General features: G+C 45.1%; 1 protein-coding gene across 1 annotated transcript in view; it reads right to left on the bottom strand.

The window, feature by feature from the left end:
* The window catches only part of LOC147016119 (uncharacterized), a 77,074-nt gene that overhangs the window by 20,718 nt on the left and 34,679 nt on the right, over positions 1-21,677 (bottom strand). Inside the window, exons 4-6 of the mRNA XM_085848848.1 lie at positions 18,172-18,271; positions 17,721-17,801; positions 6,559-6,645 (exon numbers count right to left, since the gene is read on the bottom strand). Of these exons, the coding sequence (XP_085704974.1) occupies positions 6,559-6,645; positions 17,721-17,801; positions 18,172-18,271 (268 nt within the window). The remainder of the gene's footprint in view (positions 1-6,558; positions 6,646-17,720; positions 17,802-18,171; positions 18,272-21,677) is intronic.

The raw sequence follows: 21,677 nt of genomic DNA, 5'->3' as shown, positions 1-21,677 counted from the left end.
TTTCAACTTCAATATTCCATTCTTGACAGAGACCGAGTACTGCTTATTGCCCCCCCCCCTTCAAGTGGTGCCCAGGGCACGTGCCATATCTTATGTATGCCACTGCTTACTACTGAACAATACAAGAAAATAATCGTGATAGTAAAATAGGAATCACACATCCATATTAAATAATACACCCGAGCAGGTTTGACGGTGTGCTTGGAAACAAAACTTGATGCAACCGAGTGTTAATCAACCTTAGCGACTACGGAAAGTGAAAACACAATTTAAATTGAATTTAAAATAACCGCGCGAAGCCGTGTTGAAGTCAGCGGACCTCGTGTTGCCCTATAAACAGGGCCAGACGACAGAGATAACGAGGAACTAGTTGGTTGAATTAAATCTTCCTAATAATCCCTATTAAACCCATTATGAATTATAGCGGTCCGATGCTTCCTTATAGGCCATTCGACCAATCGGTCATTTTGCACTTGATGACCCTGTAACCTTGACCCTGAGGAGAAAATGCGAAAAAGGGCTCAGACGATCTACAGAAAGTAACTAGTACTATCATCGTGTCAAATTAGAACTCAATCAGCCAAGACGTCTAGGAGGAGATAGAAAAATAAAAATTGTTGACAGACAAGAGACAGACGGACGGACCTGAGGACATCAAATAGTTTTATTAGGTCAGTGAGCTGACATAATAACTAAAGGATGTGAGGCACAAATCCCAGCAAAACCCCTGATGGAGGTCAAACAATAAACATGCACCTTTTGAAAAATAGAAGGTGCTTGACTATGGTCACAGATCTGGATATGCCAGAGGGTTTGGGTCAGGAACGGCAGGGAAAAGCAAATTTACAAAGTTAAATTATGGTAAGTTACAGTTACAAAATTACAAAGGGTAAAAATCTCCACCGACTATATCTCATTCTTCCAAGCCACCCCACACTGCCCCCCCTCTCCAATCCTACACCCCTACTGCAGGTAGTACTAGTTATACAGATAACTAAAAGCAGGAAATCTGTCCATGGTACTGGCACACAATGTCCTGCCCTTTTCGAAGACACCATGGGATCTTTGATATCCACAACATAAATGCAGACCCAACAACCAGCTTTGCATGCTGATTCGCACGACTGTTCTACGAGATTCATCACCCCCACTGACACTTAATTCAACAAATGCTTTTTTTATTCAGATAATTTAGTCCGATCAGGTATCAAACCCACGAGATATTTCAAGGTGAGTGAACATTGTATTTTGATCGTCACAAGTGTATAGAGCCAAATGACCTCTTCATAACACTATCCTTCCCAAAAATGTCGAGAAAGTGAGAAAGTATAGTGTTATAAATTAACAGTCATTGGTTTGATTTACAATCCTGCGTCAGCGATACTAACGCTGTGTACAAAATGTTGGGAGATACATGGTGTGTAATGTGACACCATTTCTCCTTCAGAGCAAGCGCAAAGTCAGTGATGGATCGTGGTCTCTTGATTATGGCCTTCAGGTGGAGGTGTCTCACTTCCGGTCCCAGGCGACTCACTTTCAATTCGCACTCGTCTCCGGTTGTCACTTCCGGTCTCACTTCCAGATAAGTTGTGTTTCACCATTTTGTTTTCATTCCTGTGTTGTTGGTTGTGTTTTCATCCAATTTTACATGTCAAACCATACCGAGTTGTGTTGAATCGTCAAATTGGTGGCCCTGTTAAAGTCCGGCCAACTCTCCTTCGGCTTGGCGAGTTGGCGTGTTGCTTCTGTGTCCGTTTTGACCCCGAGTGCTTCGTTTTCATTTCCTTTCTCCCAAGTGGTGTCATTTCTGCCTTCCTGAGAGTTTGCTTCTGTATTCATCGTTTCCACCTCCTGTTTCCTCTCCGAGGCCTCATATCCCTCATCTTCAAAGTCTCTCCCTATTTTGTCCCACAATTCTGTCCCGATCAGTTCTCTAATCTTGCTCCTCCATGAGCTCTGACTATATATTTAAAATAAAATAAATATATATATATAAATATGGTTTTTTTAAATATATATATATATATATATATATATATATATATATATATATATATATATATATATATATATATACACAGTCAACCCCCGCTTCATCGCGGTTCACCTATCGCGCCCCCGGTTCATCGCGGGTTTTCCCTTGGAACGTAACTAATTTTTTCTGCGGATTCCCCCGGTACATCACGGTAATAATATATAAAATATAAATTATTTAAGCAATAAATTATAACGTGTGGCGCTCGACCAGTCACACAACGCACGAGACAAAGTTTCGCTTGTGAACTTGGAATATTTTCTACGTTTTTCTCTCCAAGCCCCACGATGCCGCCCAAACGCCCTGCACCTTCTAAGGCTTCTGGCAAGGAACCGAAGCGCCAGAGGAAGGTCCTGGGACGCTCCAGGAGAAGGTAAAGGTAAAGGTGCTCGATATATGCTTCGGGAAGGAAAAAGATTTGCCGCCGTTGGACGAGCACTGCTCATACCCAGCACCTCAAAACCGACCAGTCCAGACAAGTCGAACTCCGGCACCTCAAACCCAATCACTGCCAAACCGACCAGACCAGACGAGTCGATTTTTTGGGGAGGCGTCCATTCATCGCAGATTTTCACTTTGCGCGGGGAGGTTTGGAACGTAACCCCCGCGAGAAACGGGGGATTACTGTATATATATTGTTACGGCTGTGTAAATTCGTAGACCACCATAAAGGACCTCAGATCAGTTATGACGATAAGTAATTGTGTAGTTAGATTTCCCCACAGTTGTTTAGAGGGAATTTCTGTGTTCACAGGGCTACGATCCTTTGAGATAGCCGTTTTTCTTTTGCTGTCATTGTTTTGGACCAGTCATCCCACAACAACCAAATCGCCACCACCAACACCCCCAAACAACTACACCAAACCACCACCACCTTTGGCCCCTTCACCTCCACAACCCCACCCCGCAAACATCGCCTCACCCCCACTCTCAAACGACGCCCGCCAACAACCAAATCGCCACCACCAACAGCCTTCCCAAACCACCACAGCAAACTCCCACCACCTTCGCCTTTCTACCGAACGTCATGCCATGGGTTGTGAATGGGATCCTTTCGATGAAGAAATAGGATCAGGAATGATTCACGCCCACTTTTCATCCATCCAATGGCTGAGCATCAGGTGGTGTAGCCCCGCCTCCAAACCCGCTGTGATCCACAAATTTACATATGCACTCCTCCCCCGGCCTATATAAGCACGAGCACAACGCAGCTCGAGGCAGTCTGAAGGGGTCGGAGAACAGGACGGAGCTCGAAGAGGCAGACGGCGGTAGTATCGGCAGGCAGTGTCAGTGGGGCAGAGTCGGGAGACGGAGCTCGAAGCAGATGAGGTAAGGCAGACGGGGGGCCAATCGACGGAGAGGAAGGAGCTTGGAGCTCAGGTCGAAGTTGAGGGGCAAGGAGGGCGAGTTTCTGAGTGGAGCAGGGACGCGGAGGAGGGCTCAGAGGCGAACCAGAGGGCTGAGTGGGGACCACCGCCGGAGAAGGGGCGTAGTGGCGGCCACAGCCAAGAGGAGTTCATCGGAGCCAGTGCGGTCCAGAGCGTCAACTCGTTGGACGGTGCGTCAGCAATTTCCCTCTCCCTTACCGAGCTCCGCGCTAAGAAAGCGCCAGTAACCCCGTCCGTTCCCCTCCCCAGCCGTGGTGCTGACGGTGAAACACGTGCCTGCGCGGAGAACGCCGGAGAGAGCTCACCGGCCACGCCAGGGGCACGAAGCCAGGCGCGGCTACGCTGACATTGCGGCTTGCCCGCCATCGCGCCACGAGGGCGCGGGTAAGACCCCTCGGTCTCGTGGACCTGGCCGCTCATCCAGGTACCATGTACATTTGGTCCACGGACTTGTCTGCCACCCTTGTCTGTGAGGGTGGCTTTTCTTTGCTTTTGTGTAAATGCATGTGGTGGCGCCATCTTATAAGTAGAATTGTCTAAGTGTGCGTGTGAAATAAAGACACTTTATTCGTGGTAACTCTGCCTTTGCTTGCTTTCACTGTACGTGTACGTGCATGACTTGCTGTATGGCTGTAAATACGTGCCTTGTCTGAGTGTGCAATAAATGTGCTTGTTGAACTGTTCCCCGTTTCGTTGTGTCCTTTCCCTTGTTTGAAAATTCCATCTTGCATCACGGAAGGAATTGGTAGGAGGGGTGTAAGCACCCGGTAAATAATCACGCCCGTCGGGGCCGGCGATAACACCGCTCGGTTATCACTGAAGCACGGAACGGACCGCTTAAGCGGTTCGTGTCCAAGGCCGGCCAGCGGCGAGGTACGATCGCCCGGTTAACTACTCGTGCAGGTACTTAGGTAGGTCGAGTTTGGCGAACAACCCTATCCTGCGTGGGTGGCCGATTGGCACGATTGTGGTGTGGTCGAAAGACCCACCCGTGACTAGCTCCTGGCGGTAGTTCTAAGGAAGGTCACGACTGAATTGTCCGTACCGGTGGGCGACACGGTCGCGATTCGAGTTACGTGGCCGATCGCATGCCGGCGGACCGAAATTCGTAACAATATATATTGTTACGGCGTGGAAATTCGCAGAACACCATAAAGGTCCTTAGTTCAGTTATATCGCGAAGTGTGTGTTCAGATAGATTTCCCCACCGTTGTTTAATGGGTTTTTATTCGTGTGGACAGGGCTGTGATCTTTGAGTTAGCTGTTATTCTTTTGCTATCGTTATTTTGGACCAACCGCTTCACACAACCACCCTAACCACAAAGCGCCACCAATTACAACAACCACGATCACCTCAACCCTCATAACCACACCACCACATTTCCACCTCGGCACACGGTTGCCAGAGGCCTGGCCTTCGTCGAGGGAAAGCAGGCGGCCCCCGTTTTCCCCCTCCCCTGGACGAATGGCGTCTCCACGGTGAATTTCACCCTGCAAGGGACAAAGAGAACTACCGCGGCGGCGCGCGTCCCTAATTTGGCGGGAAAACGCTTCCTTCTGGAAGTTTCCCGCATGTTCTGGAAGGAGGGCGGAGCGTGTGGAATAAAAAGGGCGCACGGAGCGCTCGCACTCTCTCTCTGGAGTTGCTGCTGGGGTTGCTGTCGTTGCTGATGTGGTTGCTGCCGCTGGACACAGCGTAAGGAGCTGTGCTGCTGCTGCCGGAGCTGCGTGGAGATCTGGGCTTGTATCCGAGTCGGGAGCTTGGAGCGGTCAGTCGGTGGAGGTCCGGGCGTCGCGAAGGAGACGCAGGCTGGAGGTGCAGCCATGCTGTGTCGCGCGAACCTGCACGGGCATGTGGGGAGAGCCGGAGAGAACTTACCTGCCACGAGGCCCAAGCTCAACCGCGGCTACGCTAGCTGCCGTGGGGATGGGACGTCGCGACTCGCCACATCAAGGCACCACGAGGGTGCAGGCAACCTGCAACGATCTCGTGGGGCCCTTTCGGTCACCAAAGCCCCACGTTATAAAGGCCCACGGGCCCAGTCTGACTCCCTTGTCTGTGAGGGGGTCTTTTCTTTGCTCTTCTTTTGAATGAATGTTGTGGCTCCGAGTCCCGTAAGTAAAACCTGCTTAAGTCCATGTACATGGTAAAACAATAGTCGGTTGTAGTGTTTTCGCCTTGCTCGTGTCTTTGTCCCATCCCGCAGTTTCCGCAAATCAACCGCATGCGTGTTTTGAATTCCTTGCTTGTGTATACGTGCTTGTATAATACCTGCATTGTTTGTATACGTGTAAAATAAATGTGCTGGTTTAAATGTACCCCGTTCGTCATGTCATTTTCCCCCATTGAAGTGCCATATTGTTTTTCTGAATAATAGTTGGTCCTTGAATACCGATAAATAGAATCGGGTCCGGCGAGGTCTGGCAATAATACCCACTCGGTTATCCCAGAACGGAACGAACCGCTTAAGCGGTTCGTGTCCAAACAGGCCTTCGCCGAGGTACGGTCCCTCGGTAGGTTACCCGCGCAAATACTTAGGTATATCGATATTCGGCAATTGATCCTGTCGCGCGTGGGTATAATACGGACTGGGCCGTGGTGTGCGTTGAAGGCACACCCGTGACTGGTTCTCGGCGTTGTTTCGGGGAGTCACGACTGAATTGCTCGTCCAGTGGGCGTGGGGCTGCTATTAGTGAAAAGCGGTCGTTTGCACGCTGGGCGGCGTAGATTCGTAACAATATATATATATATATATATATATATATATATATATATATATATATATATATATATATATATATATATATATATATATATATATATATATGCGCTCGAGTGGTTTGTTTGGGTTGAAGACAGAGCTTGAAACAGACATCGGCAGATCTTCAACACTTGTCCTTTAAACATATCCTTGAGAGACACAAACTGGTGCATGTAACATCATGAAATATAATTTGCTTTGGAGTTGCTCTGTCATAGATTTCAAGGTCATTGAAGGTATCAGAATGTCACATGCATATTGTGGTGACATCTGTTCATATTTCACAAAAAAATGAATTAACGACATAAATCTTACAGTATCTAGAACCAAGTTAACATTGGAGAATTACCAGTGACCTGGGACTCATGCTCACCTTTATCTCATACGGATTGAAAACATCACTGGAGCTGGAGCATGGTGATTCAGAGGACGCGAGGATTTGCCACCAATCGAGGTTCGTCTGTAAACAGATACATGACGGAAGGTGAAAAAACACAGATTGGAAATGACTCACGACGTTGCTTGCGTCATGTGTACTCTGATGAACACCTCTTGAAATAATCAATTCGAAAATGAGGCATTCATATGTTGATAGAAGTTCCATTGAAACAGAAATGACAAAAGCACGTCTTTGTATCCTAACGAATGAAAGTAGGTACTTGTGAAAACACAACTGGAAGAAAAGAAAAACAGACTGAAAAATGAATAATTAAGTGCAATTGTTATTGGCCAGATGTACATTATTATTATTATTATTATAATTATTATTATTATTATCCTCATGCTTATTGAAAAAGACAGGGCCGGGGGGGTGGGGGGGAGAATCTCCTAAACGGTTGGGTAGAAATTCACCAAACTTGGTAGCTATGATCGCCACATCCACATGCTACGAATGTGGCAGAGCAGTATCTTATTTGCCCCTGCCCCCTGAGGTGGGGTCAAAAGGTCAAAAACCAAGAAATGCAATTACAGGCACATTCTTGAACATTTTTTAATGACACTTTGTGTATGTGATCAACATTGGGGGATGCATGAACATGTAATGATTTTTTGGGATTTGACCTCCGGTTCATGCCGCAAGGGGTTGGGACTTCGGGTTACAGGGGTCAAAATGGGGAAAAAATAAATTTTACTCAAAATTTGATTTTGGGTCGTTGCTGGTGGAGCTTTTTGCCATCTTTCAACTTTGCTTTAGATGGGTAGCATGGGGATTTTAAGATGGCGTGCCATCGATACTCAAAGGATAGCAAGCAGTGTAACATGGTGTCAATGAACCTTCAAGAAGAACAGACCACTTGCCACCCGCAGTCCACGAGGTAGGAATTTGTAATTTTTTGAGGGTGTCGGCGATAATTCGTCTCCTCTTCCCGGAAGGACACTGGAATCTTTAACGTCCACCAACTAATGCTCACAGATGGGCCACCCAGTTCAATGTCCATCCAATGGATGGCATGCATATTGATGAGTCACCCTGCCTGTGAAACACCGGGATGACGGTTTATATCGTTGGGTTGGGATTCAAACTCAGGCGAGATAGCTTAGAGGCGAGTACGCGTGCCCCTCGGCCATGCTGTGAGTCCGCTGGATTCACATAACACACTAAAATGCAGAAAAGTTGGTGCTTTGGGTAAATATCAAGTTCAATGTTTGGGTCAGCTATAAGGATGTCCATGTATCCGTTCCTCGTGTATAATCCCCTGTGGTAGCCCCATCAGACTCCATCAATGGTGAATCTCTATTAGGAAGCCAGATCAGATAGTTTAGCATCACGTGGAATCATTATTAGCCAACTTGGAAGTCACTGCCATCATTGAGGCCAGAACTGCTCCAACATATGATGTATAGCGTTCAACACAAGGTCGCATTGAAACAGATGGAGGAATGTTTTGCTGATGCTGAAACAGGAACGAATCTTAATTAAAGTGTAACAGCGTCCTGCGGAGCTTGGACCCGGCCGGACATGCCTCGTGATGTTGTGACGCTGGTTATCAATCCCAACTACTGTCTTGATTTGACTATTGTGCCATACCCATTTCAGGCACAGACCGGGGAAATGAAAAGTAGGGAGATCGGGTGGTTTAATCGGGTAGAGGGAACTTAGAAATATACCAATATCGATCACTGTATCACTTATTTATAGTCAAGCCAACAATTCCCCCCCCCTCCTTTGCCCCCTCCCCCAAAAAACACAAGGGATATTTTAAAATATTTTCTGTTTTTGCATTGCGGCAGCCAACAACAATGTCCAATAAGTTCTAGTCAGCTAGTCAAGCTCAGTTACCATTCTTATTGCATCCATAGACGATCTAACTCATTGATGATAATCCTTGAGTATGGAGCTCAAGATTGGGAGGCTCATGGTACAAAATTTGTGAAAGAATAAGGAAGTGTTAAAATCACATCCTCAAGCAAAATATAAAGTCGTGACATAGTTGACGGAAGTGGTATTCTGTGTTTGCGCCTCAATGTGACACACACACACACACACACACACACACACACACACACACACACACACACACACACACACACACACACACACACACACACACACACACTGGAGGTTATGTCCTTGTTACAATGAGGAAGTAGAAGACGTTCTGAATCAGAAATTATGGAATCTTTAACTGCCTTGTGAAAGTGAAGAAGCATTGAGTAAGAAAACCAGGAAGGTTCTCTCTTTCTCTACTTTTATAGATCCCTCATTGGGCGGCTCACCGATTTGGTCTATCCCGGTTGGACAGAAACGTTTTCTCCCCTGTTGAAGGCCAAGCACCGAAGAACAACTCATGAGGGTGGGTTGCGCACAATTCCATCCTCTTATGAAGCACATCATGGGATCTTTCATGTCCACCGGGGAATGCAAGCAGATGGGACACCCGGCTTAACTTCGATTTTGACGGACGGTGTAATCACTGCCCCTTCCTGTGAAACGCAAGGATGACAGTTGATTTTTGGCTCGGGAATCGAACCGAGCTCTGCGCTCTCTTGTCGACCTTGCCAGAAGGTGGTACCTCGGAAGATGCACTTGCATGTCGTTACGCCATATACTGATATTCAGTATTGGTTTTGAAAAACCGTACACACTGCAGAGAATGTAATGAAATTATTGAACCATCAGATATTAAAGACTCGAGTTATAATCAGTAGGTCAAAGAATATCTTCATTTGTTGTTGTTGTTTTTTGCTCTGATGACGGCTCAATACCTGAAACGACAGCTTCCTCTTGCTACCCAAAGTGGTTCGCGTACCTCGATGGATCCTCTTGTCGATTTCATTCGGGGTCGAAGAAAAGCCCAACCTCGCGAGATACGGATCTCGTCGTTTCAGAACGATAACTCACCACTCACCAATGGGAAAATAAATCTGCCGTTTAGCAGTACTTTGGCCGTGAATTCGTCCCGATCGCAGATGCGTAGAGAGGCGTGAGATAGTATTTTTTTTACTTTGCCTGCCTGGCAAACAAACAAAATTGAAAAATCATTCAAAACAGGAAACTTACTGTTTATAAGGATGTCATAAAGGACACAAACAACAGGCACGGACGACTAATGTCACATCATGTTAAATAAGCCGGTGTATAAGACTGCATCAACCGTGGTAAATTTCTGGAATTAATTAATTATACTACCTTTAAAAGCATTATTTTATTTGAACTGAATTATATACTTGAACACTGTTGAACACAAATCTTCTTACCACTTCCAAAAAAAAACCTCCAGTTTTACAGCACTTGGACGTGTTATCATAGGATGGTGTACAAGACACAAGGAAATTAGACACAGGTGAAGGCTATTCAGCCCATTATGCCTGCGCCATATTATCAACACCACACTAATTTATCAACACAAGATCCAAAGAAGAAAATGCAAAATGTTAATTTATTTATTTAATTAAGTGTTTTTTTGTTGTTGCAGTTTTTGTATTTCCCCCACCCTTCCCCAGGGAAGGGAGCATGGACTTGGGTATAAAAAAACAACAACGCACAACATTAACCACACAACCTCCCCTTGACAAGACCCCCCCTCCCCCAACAGCACTCCATACACATGCACACAATCACCCATCAATGCTCGAGCTACCGAAAGGTCCTGCCAACATCCCATACCCCTCCATCTCCATAACTTCCAGGTACCTATCTAATTCCAATTTAAACATATCTACTTGGTCTGCTGTAACTACCTTTCCAGGGAGACCATTCCATGCATTAACGACTCTCTGAGTGAAAGTCCCCTGCTTTACTACCGTCTTAACTCTCCTCTTCTTTACTCTCAGGCTATGACCCCTGGTGCTATTACTGTCTACTCTGTTTACTCCAATAGTGATATTAATCTAACTCCAGTCCTGTTCTTTATTATACCTGATAAATGACTTCTCCATCCATCCATTGGGACTATACTCTGTGCAGAGTGTTGGTGCTGCCTTAGCAGTTTCCTTGGCTATTGGGCACAATCCTGGACGGGTCGCCACTACCAGCAAGCTGGCACTCATTTTGCCTACCTCGGAAGGATGACAGGCAGAGTTAACCCCACCTGGTATTAATTCAACAGCCGAGTGGGATTTGAACTCAGGATCCTCGGATCCCAAGCTCACCATCCCAACACCAGGCATAAATGCCTTCTGAGTTCTGCTTCTCCTTAATGACATTCCTCATCTCACTGCTCAACCACTCTGGTCTCTTTCGACTTCTAGTTTTACACCTCATTGGAATGTACTTACTCTGCACTCTACACATTTGGTCCTTGAAGGTTTCCCATTTCTCCGATGTTGATTGTCCTGTTGTTAGAGTCTCCCAATCTACATCACCCAACTCTCTCCTCACACCCTCAGTTTGCCTTCCTGAAATCTAATAGCCTTACTCTACGATCCTGAACTCTAACCCTTAGCAGAATCTTTGCACACACAATGTTTTGGTCACTTGATCCTAAATGCTCCCCCAACCTCCAACTCCTCCACCATATTGGGATCGTTATTGAAAAGGAGGTCGAACACTGCACTCCCCCTCGTGGACTTATGTACAAACTGGGTTATAAAAAGCAATCTTGGACTAAAACTAGAAAATCCTCATCTGCTCTGCCCTTTCCCTGTTCCTGGACCCAATCTATCCCTGGCAAGTTAAAATCCTCCATAATCAATACTCTTCCCTTTCCACATGCCCTTTAGAATTATTCATGTACTCCTCCTTCCTCCTCTTCCTTCCCAACCGGACCCCTATAAAAGCATCCTTCCAGTATCTTCCTGTTTTTACAATCTCTAATCTCTACCCATACAGTTTTTACAATCTCGAATCTCGACCCATACAGAATCCTCTACGTTAATTCCTTCCGTAATGTCATCCCTTTCTCTTGATACAATGCTGTCCTTTACCCAGATTGTTACTCCTCCTTCTATTCTCTCCCTCCTATCACAGCAATACACCTTGTAGCTTTCTAATCCTGTCCTCCAGTTACTCTCCTCCTTCAACCATGTCTCACTCACTGCAACCACATCATACTCCTCGCTATCTACTTTGGCTTCAAGCTCTTCCATCTCATTATTTAAACTTCTGGCATCGGTATAGAATATATTTAACTTTTCCCTTCCTGAAATTCTATTTTCCTGCCTGGTCTTACTCATCACAACTACTTCATCAGTTCCTTCCTTTATAGCATCCCCACCCTCCGCTGACCTAAAAAAAGCCTGAATTCCTTCCTCAATTCCCACTACAACCCTTTCGATTTAACACACGGCCATCATTCCAGAAACACTCCCTTTGTCCCCTCAATGATTCCCACTACTTCTTAAATGTAAAACCTTCCTCCCTACACCATTCTTCCAGCCATAGGTTGACGTCTATTGCTCTGTTCATAATTTCTATATTGTTTCCTAATCTTGGGAGGATCCCAGAAAACATGAACTCACAACCCTTTATTTTCAGCCACTTACCCAATATCCTGTGTCTATTTTTCAAAACCTCTGAGTAAACTTTCCCTCCATCATTCACACCTCGGTGTACCACAACCAACTTCTTCCTGCCGTGACCCGATACAATATCGTTTACCCTTCCTTCAATGTCCCTAACTCCCGCTCCTTCACAACTACACAGAATTCTTTGTCTCTCGATCCTTCCTGCAGAATGAAGAATCCACATATTTAATCATCTCATCACCTACAAAAACTGTCTCCCATACCTCATGTCCACCAATTTCTACTTCTGCACCTACACCACTGCCTGCACCCAGTGCACCTCCACAACTGCCTGCACATGCTGCACCTCCACCAATGCCTGCACCCAGTGACCTCCGCCACTGCCTGCACACGCTGCACCGTCACCACTGCCTTCTTCCGCTGCACAACCACTGCCTGCACCCTCTAAGACACGGCATAAACAGCTCGGTAAATTTCTGGAATTCATTTTTTTTCTTCGACCTTTAAAATCATTATTTAATTCAAACTGAATTATGATATGTACCTGAACACTGCGTGAGGTAAGCTATTCTATGAATGAACCCTCTAGTTTCTGTTGCCCCAGGACTTGTTTACGTGTACCTAACATCCAAAGGGAGTCGCCACGTCTGAATGAATGGCCCTTTTCAAAGCGACATTCTTCCCAACAGTGGGTGAATTGTCTGATGCCCTTGGTTTAGAAGTAATGTTTAAGGTTCTGAAACTGATTTTATTTTGAAAGGGCCAAAAACCTTTTGACCCCGTACAGAACTGTTCTTTACTATTCCATCGCCAATCAGTGCAGTAACATTCCACCTTTTACAATGTCACTTTTCTCTGATCATCGATCACTTCATGGAATAAAAAAAACGATGCATCGATCAATGGCAAAGCATCAACTCGATTAATGTTCGCGTGAAGATGCTGCACGGCAACAAGATCTCCGCTGGGAATGCACCAGGAAGGGAATGACCAAATAAAACAAAAGGAAATCATTATCTGAGCATTATAGAAGTAACACACAAATCCTCGGAAAATCCGCTCTATAAGAAGGGATTGTCGAGGAGATCAGATCACCTTCCGAAGGGCCGTACGTTAACATTTTATAAAGAAACATGTAAAATATGAAGGATTATATCGATGCTCATTATTTTACATCATGCTCATTATATGTTCCTAAAAATGACTCTGTGACGATAAAGTTATATAAAGACAAGTCACTGCAGGAGAAGCGGCTTGTGCACGTTCACGTGACATGTGGATGTGTTGACAATGAAACGTACAAAGGACGAACTGTCGGATTTGCTTTAAGTCTCCATCGAACAGACTCGGTGGCATCGTGGTTAGCGGATCTTCTCTGCATCTGGGAGGTCGACGGTTCCATTGTGACCCTGGCCGAGTCACACTAAACACTTTAAAAATGACGCGTGTTGCTTCGTTGCTCAGCACTTATAGAATAGAGCACGGATCAACACCGTGGGTTTGCATCCCTTGGGGAGAGAGAGAGAGAGAGAGAGAGAGAGAGAGAGAGAGAGAGAGAGAGAGAGAGAGAGAGAGAGAGAGAGAGAGAGAGAGAGAGAGAGAGAGAGAGAGAGAGAGAGAGAGAGAGAGAGAGAGAGAGAGAGAGAGAGAGAGAGAGAGAGAGAGAGAGAGAGAGAGAGAGAGAGAGAGAGAGAGAGAGAGAGAGAGAGAGAGAGAGAGAGAGAGAGAGAGAGAGAGAGAGAGAGAGAGAGAGAGAGAGAGAGAGAGAGAGAGAGAGAGAGAGAGAGAGAGAGAGAGAGAGAGAGAGAGAGAGAGAGAGAGAGAGAGAGAGAGAGAGAGAGAGAGAGAGAGAGAGAGAGAGAGAGAGAGAGAGAGAGAGAGAGAGAGAGAGAGAGAGAGAGAGAGAGAGAGAGAGAGAGAGAGAGAGAGAGAGAGAGAGAGAGAGAGAGAGAGAGAGAGAGAGAGAGAGAGAGAGAGAGAGAGAGAGAGAGAGAGAGAGAGAGAGAGAGAGAGAGAGAGAGAGAGAGAGAGAGAGAGAGAGAGAGAGAGAGAGAGAGAGAGAGAGAGAGAGAGAGAGAGAGAGAGAGAGAGAGAGAGAGAGAGAGAGAGAGAGAGAGAGAGAGAGAGAGAGAGAGAGAGAGAGAGAGAGAGAGAGAGAGAGAGAGAGAGAGAGAGAGAGAGAGAGAGAGAGAGAGAGAGAGAGAGAGAGAGAGAGAGAGAGAGAGAGAGAGAGAGAGAGAGAGAGAGAGAGAGAGAGAGAGAGAGAGAGAGAGAGAGAGAGAGAGAGAGAGAGAGAGAGAGAGAGAGAGAGAGAGAGAGAGAGAGAGAGAGAGAGAGAGAGAGAGAGAGAGAGAGAGAGAGAGAGAGAGAGAGAGAGAGAGAGAGAGAGAGAGAGAGAGAGAGAGAGAGAGAGAGAGAGAGAGAATTTCTTTGAAAAAAAATTCCCAGGATGAGTTGATGTTGGAGAAAGTAGAAATGGGAGACCAGTCTAAAGGTTTGATGGCAGCTTGAAGTCACTGCCAGTCAGCTTGAGTAAAATGCCAGACTCGACGGCGGTGAGGTGCTTCTCTCATAACAGCCAGAGAGATGTTTACTTTGACAAGCACGTGGTCAGATGAACCGATTGGAGCGAAGGAAGAGCAGCAGATACAGTATTTTCAGGGAAATTGGTCAAAATCAGATCCAGAAGAGATGGAGTACCATTGGTTGAGATCCGGGTCAGGAACTTGACCGATTGAGTCAGTCCCAATGAGTTGCAGAAGTCTTTTGCTGAAGAACCATGGTAGGTGAGAGAGATACCAACACCCAACCAACTGGCATGATGGCAATTGAAGTCAACACATATGAGGAAGAGAGAGTTCGGATGAGAGGATAGAAGTTGGTCCATGTTTTTGGAGAGCGAGGTGTAAATGGAGTCATCACTGTTTGGTGGACGGTACAACACACATATAAACATGAGGTGGGAGTGAAGGGGAAGCCGTAACCAGAGGTATTCCTGGGGGTCAGTGGGGGAGTGAGGGCAGTGCACGGAGAGTGAGGAATAGTTTTTGATGAAGAGAGCAACTCCTCCACCAGGACGAGGCTCAGGTCTGTAATACCAGAGGAGGGAGTAACCGGGGAGAAAAACTAGAGATACTTGAGAATCAGAGACGTCTTGAAGGAGGAAAGTTTCTGTTAAACAGATTATGTCTGGTTTGTCAGTGGCAACCTGTATGGAAAAATCTGTGAGGTTTGAGCAAAGGCCTCGGATGTTTGAACTCCACATTGTTAAGGAAGAGGGAGGGAGGGGGGAAGCTTTCGGTGTATGGGAGGGGAGGGGGGTAGGATGAGGGAGGAGGTGGGGGGAGGTAGGGAGAGATGTTGACAGAGTGTGCGGGATTGCAGAAGAGCTCGGGGGAGGACCGTATGCGGAGGAGAAAAGGCTCGGTGGTGATGGGATGAGGCACAGTGGGGAGTAGTAAGAGAGGGGGCAGAGGGAAGTTTAAGATTGGAGGAGGTGGAGGGATGAGTTGGAAGAGAGCGGGAAAGGGAAGGAGGCAGCTTTGTGGAAGTGGTGGAGGGGGGACTTTGAGAAGGGGGAGTCAGGGGGAGCTTGTCGGGAGAGCCATGAGGGGGAGAGTTGAGGGAGAAGGGTAAAGGGGGAGTTTTTGAGAAAGGTGAGAGGGAAGCTTGGAGGGGGAGGAGAGACAATGAGAGCAGGCATGGAAAAGGTGTAGGAGGGGGATCGGAGAGGTGGGGAGAGGGGAAGGATAAGACTTGGTAGTGGTATGGTGAAGAAGGGAGTGGGCAGGGGGAGGTACAATATTTAAGGGGTTGGAGAGAGGGGGAGGCGTGCTGAGAGGAAATGAGCATGTTTGTGGTGATGAGTAGTGTACTGATTGAAAGAGTGAGATATCTCTTAGATTATAATGGAGCCCACAGATGTTAGAACACCACACACATTGGGACATCAGAGGAGGAGCTGATACTGAAGCAGAAGAGGTTGAAGAGGTGCCAAGAGCGGAGGTAGGATGAGGGGCAAGATGGGAGTGGTAAGGAGAGGGTGTAACAGGTGAGGGGTTAGGAAGAGGTAGATTTAAGTCGGTGGGGGTGAATTGGCACTGAAGTTGGAAAAAAAAGGGACGATTGATGGAACACGAACATGCATTGCAAACTGAGATTAAGAATTTTTTAAAGTCCGAGATGCGATTAAAGACATTACGGGAAGGATTCAATAAAGGTGAATTAAGAAAATGGAGAAAAGAAACGTTCTAACAGTGGGACTTTTTAGACACGGGATGAAGGAAAGGTGGAATTGATGACAGTCTTTTGAAGAAGAAGAAGAAAAGTAATGAATTGGATACAATTTAGGGAACCACACGTGTGAAATAGGAAGTTCAAACACTTTAAGGGACCATTTTTTTAATTTCTAAAGATTTGGTAAAGTAGGTAAAGGAAAGGTTGAAGAAAAAAGACCGTGAAGGTGTATGGTGAATTTGGATTGGCTGAAGTCGGAGGAAGATGGTAGGTCAGCAAAAGATGTGATCAAACCTGGCCGACTGGAGGCCATTTTTGTGGTTAAAAAAACGACAACCCGGTATCGAACACGTTCTCAAACATTTCTCAGAAATGAATTTACCGATCTTGTTCAAACTTGGCGCACAGAAAACAAATGATAGCTTACATATGCACATCATTTTTTTTCGAGATCAGATCCAATATGACCGACTGGAGGCCATTTTAGTTGTAAAAAAAAAAAAAAAACCCGGTATCGAACACGTCCTCAAACATTGCTTGGACATGCGTTTATCGATCTTGTTCAAACTTGGCACACAGATAATGAATGATGACTTACAGTACACATACACGTCATTTTTTTTTCGAAATCAGATCAAAGCTGTTAGGGTTAGCTGGCCGACTGATAGACTGGTGGTCATTTTCGTTGTACATAAATATGGGCGAGCCCTTTAAGTCCAGAGAGCAAAATTACTAAAAAAAAATAAGGGTTTTGAAAGTGCCAAAAAAACACCTGGCGCTGTGACATTTTATATCTTTTTTTAAATTGTTTTCATATAAATCGAGTTATTGCCTGGAAGTCAAGAAACTTGTTGGACAGGTTGGGTGTGTGTGACAAGGATGAAATGTTTTGATTTTTGTGAAGATCCAGATACGATAATCTTAAAAAGATTCTACAACACGATTGAGAGATAGGGCGAAAAACAATATATGTCTATCACGATATTTCAAAAGATTGTGGACGAGTTATGACAAAACTTGTTGGATGAGTTGGGGAGGTGATAAGAAGCCAATTAGGTTTTGGTTCAGGTCCAGATCCAGATACGGCCCAGATAGAAAACAAACTGTACGCCCGGTATGCGCTCTACCGAGTATCTTATTCTTGTTTTTATTCCGCTGTGCCGCCAATTGAGAGCCCTATATTTTCACAACAATTAATGATATACTCATAACCTTACTATTCTAAAGAAACTATTTCTAAAGAAAGATAAGCTGAATATACTGAAGCTGAGCACAAAAGAAATCCTCATTCCCACAGAGATTTGAATGCTTACAGTTTATTGTGTTTTATATATATGTATATCTTTTGCAAATGCTTCGTAGTGACTTCATGCAGAATTCCTTTATTTTTACCTCGAGCTTTTCATTGTTGTTTTTCAAATAAACTTCAATCGACGCATCTGAGACGCTTCCATCAGGGAAGATGAACTGACTCTGAAAGACAAAATTCAAAATCATGGACAAAAATAAATCACTTGATCATGGTTATTGGTTCAAACACATCTGTCAAGCCATACAAACATTCATATTCAACAAACGAGAGAATTCATACACGAAGTATGTAAAAGGGAAATAAGTATGTTTTGGGGGGAACTGGCGATTGAAGTTTTTTGCCTTCCAAAATCATTCGGAAAAAGGAATTGATTAATATGCTTTTACATTTACAAGATGATTGTATGCAAGCTAATCTTCATAAGCTTATCATCAAGGGCAGTATAACAGGTGTTCAATGAAATACAAATCCCTTCACAGCATGGTATGTACAAACTCTGCATGGACATCCATCACAATACCACAGCCTTACCATTGTGATGTTTCCCAAGAGATTTCCTGAAAATATTGCCGTAGCTTTGAGCAACTTCCCATCTGCAATGTTTCCTTGCTGCAGGTTGGAACACTGCACGCTGCAAATGTACGTCGGCAGACCAGAAAATCAAGACAAACATACTGCTCAGAAGCATGGAAGCATCACTGCTTCGAGTACGACATTGGCTTTGTAGTGTTTTTTTATTTTGCGTTTAGCCATATTAAATTCTCTGGTGTAGTGAGGGATCGAGAAGCAACACAACCCACTACGCTTGAATGAAAAGACCCACCACCTAACCAACACCAAGGCTCAAAAGGCAGAAGCAACACCTTTAAGGATATGCTACAAGTTGACTTGAAAATTAATCATGCAGATAGATATACATCGTCTCATTTGTAATCATGTAATATTTAGATGCCAATGCAATGGAGGTGGTAATCATAATAGAATGCTCTGGGTTTAAAATTCCGATGCGATGTATCGTACTCATGTTACAGAGCATTGGTTCTGCCGAAGCAGTTTCTTGGCAAGGGTCATGCTGGGCGGTTGGCCATCCTTCTCCCAGCATTGGTTAGGGCAAGAATTTGTAATTTATTTCGGGTGCCGGCGAAAGCTCGCCCACTCTTCGTGAAGGACACCATGGGATCTTTAACGTCAACCAGCTAATGCCGGCAGATGGGACGCCCAGTTTAACGTCCATCCAAGGGACGGGACACACGGATCAATCACCCTGCCTGTGAAACACCAGGATGACAGTTTATAGCTGGGTCGGGATTCAAACTGGGCTAGACAGTTGGGAGGTGAGTGTGCATACCTTTCGGCCATCCTGACAGCTCGGTTTAAAATTAAAAGCCATCCCGATTTGAAATTAACCTCAAATCGACCGGGTCATCGGGTGAACGAGTACCTATTGCTGCAATGTGTACCCATCGAGTTCCTTATGGCCCACCAAGCTCACAATTGTGAGCAGCAATGGGCTGAAATGCAGGAATGACCGTTTCATGCACCAAACAGATTTTCCATTGACAATAAAGGTAGGAAGCCTCAACAAAGATCAGCCAAAATCACAACACTCATATTACTGTCGATATTATTAGAAATCATAAAATGGTTTTCTTAATTTCAGCACATTCATTAATTTTAATCCCACAAGAGTGAGCAGCTGACAGCAGAAATAACTAGAGTTCATGGAACACTTTATCCCACACAGTCTAGAGAAACAAGGACATGGAAGGGGTCTACGAGAGGCAAATTTAATTGGTCGTGATGACGTAAAAATGCCGTAATATTTTGTCCAGTTACTGCTAAACGGAAAGGTTTTGAAAGTGCCAAAAAACGATTTGTGTTCAACAATGTTCACTGTTCAAATATACAATTCAATTGGAATAAAATTAAGATTTTAAAGATTGTAGAAAATACAAACACTTCGGAAGTGTGCCACCATTGCTGCGGCGTCTTTTACACCACCTTATTTAACACGTGAAGGATGCAATATGTTATTTGTGCCTGTTGTCTGTGTCCTTTTTAACATCCTTAGAAACAATAAGTTTCCTGTTTGAAATGATTTTCAAATTTGTTTGATTGCCGGACAGCCACACAGAGTAAAAAATATTATCACTCCTCTCTGCGTCTGCGTGATTGGGACAAATTCAGAGCCTGTGAAACTGTAGGTTCATTTTCTGATTAATGTTCAAAATATAACAATTCATTGAAATAAAGTTGTTCCTCGGTCATAAACTGGTGTTTGTATACAGACGGACAGACCAACAGAAGTGAACCAATTGCTTAACCCTGCCTTTCACTTCGCATGCGTGGGGTAATTACTTGTAATCTTTCAAGATACTGCTTCTGGCAAACTGAAATGCCAAGTCATGCAGATGTAAAGTTATTATCGCATACCTCGTTGAACTTCAATGACCTTGAAAGAACTTTAAACACAATACTGTGAGGAAAATGTCAATTGCACTGGTGCAAGGTATATTTACTCAGATAATGGGTTGGGTGGCTGGCATGTATTGTTGAAGTAGGGTCGAGGAGTTGATATGACGCATTCTGTAGATAATATGCATTGCAATTGCAGACGTCAGTAAAAGTGTGTCATTGTGTTAAGTCAATCAAGCAAGCAGATTTGTACTACAGGATAAAAGGAAGATACCACAGTGGTGGCAAGGTGTCAGAAGATGAGCCCCTCATTGCAAAGTGGGCTTCGGTCTTGCCCTTACACCCCTGACGTTGATGCCATGAGCCGAGTTGAGCATGAAAGTTCATTATTGACTCTCAAAATGCTAACGATGGAGATTTCTTCCCTGGGTTGTCAATCATTTCACTTTTGCCTGCTACTGCTTTCAGCATACCTTTGATGTAGCCTGGTGTTGGCTCCGTGGTTAGGGTGGCGGCATGGGATCCTAGGGTCCTGAGTTCAAGCCCTGTCAGCCGCTGAATTAATACACCAAGGGGTTGACTCAGTCTGTCATCCTTCCGAGGTCGGCGAAACTAGTACCAGTTCCAGTGTGTGTACTGGTAGAGGGGCAATGCATCAGCGACACAGTCGCGCTTCAAGAAATGATAGCTACCCCGGCAGATAAGCTGCCATATGACCACCACCAGCATACCTTTCTCCACCTCAAAGTGAACTAAGATTGCTTTCTTGGTGTGATTGCAATGAATGCATGTGAGATATGTGCCCGACTAAAAGACAGCAGCTTTCTAACAGCCATTTTTCCCTGCTGAGCAGGGGTTAGCATTTTTGCGGGCTCCATGAAATCATGGTTCCCTTCTTGAGGCAATGTTTTCATAGCCGGATGCCCTTCCTGACGCCAACCCTGGTCGCCTCTTACAACACACAGGGATATGGTACACCTATTCTAACCGAGGCATACACCGGGACCAGTACACTGGTACTCATTTCGTCGACCTCGGAAGGATGGCAGGCTGAATCAACCCCACCTGGTATTAATTTAACATCCAACGGGGCTTGAACTCAGGACCTTAGGATTCCAAGCCGCCACCCTAACCACAAAGACAACACCAGGCTTTATGCGCTGGTTGCGCCGATTTTGTTTTCGGCTGCTGTTGCACCTCAAGGAGGGCCGGATGAGGAATTTTAAATCAGATATTAGCCCGTCTCATATCAAAGGATGGAGAGTTTACGAGTATTCTCTGTATAGTTGTAGAATCGTAATAAGGACAATGCAACGGGCACTCTCTCCGATGCTGTTATGGACAGACGCTTCTGCGGCAAGCAAGTTCGGAAGTATGACGTCAAGCAAGGTGCATCCTCATTCATTTTATACACTTTTTGATGAAAGCATAATCTAGCAGCTATTCCATTGAGGAATCACCACCAACCTCAGTTGTTTGTGCCATTTCCAAGTCATTCTTGGCTGTGCATATAATTAAGTTACCGACACAATGTAAATGGTCTCGTCTTGCTGTTTTCAGTGCCTCTTCCAGATGTTGGTCAAAATGGAGGAGCAAAGATGGTACTATTTTGTGCACGACTT

The sequence above is a fragment of the Eptatretus burgeri genome, chromosome 12, assembly GCF_056783735.1.
Source record: "Eptatretus burgeri isolate ZD-2024b chromosome 12, Ebu_testis_v1, whole genome shotgun sequence".
Lineage (NCBI taxonomy): Eukaryota > Metazoa > Chordata > Myxini > Myxiniformes > Myxinidae > Eptatretus > Eptatretus burgeri.
This window is presented reverse-complemented; position numbering and strand designations above follow the sequence as displayed.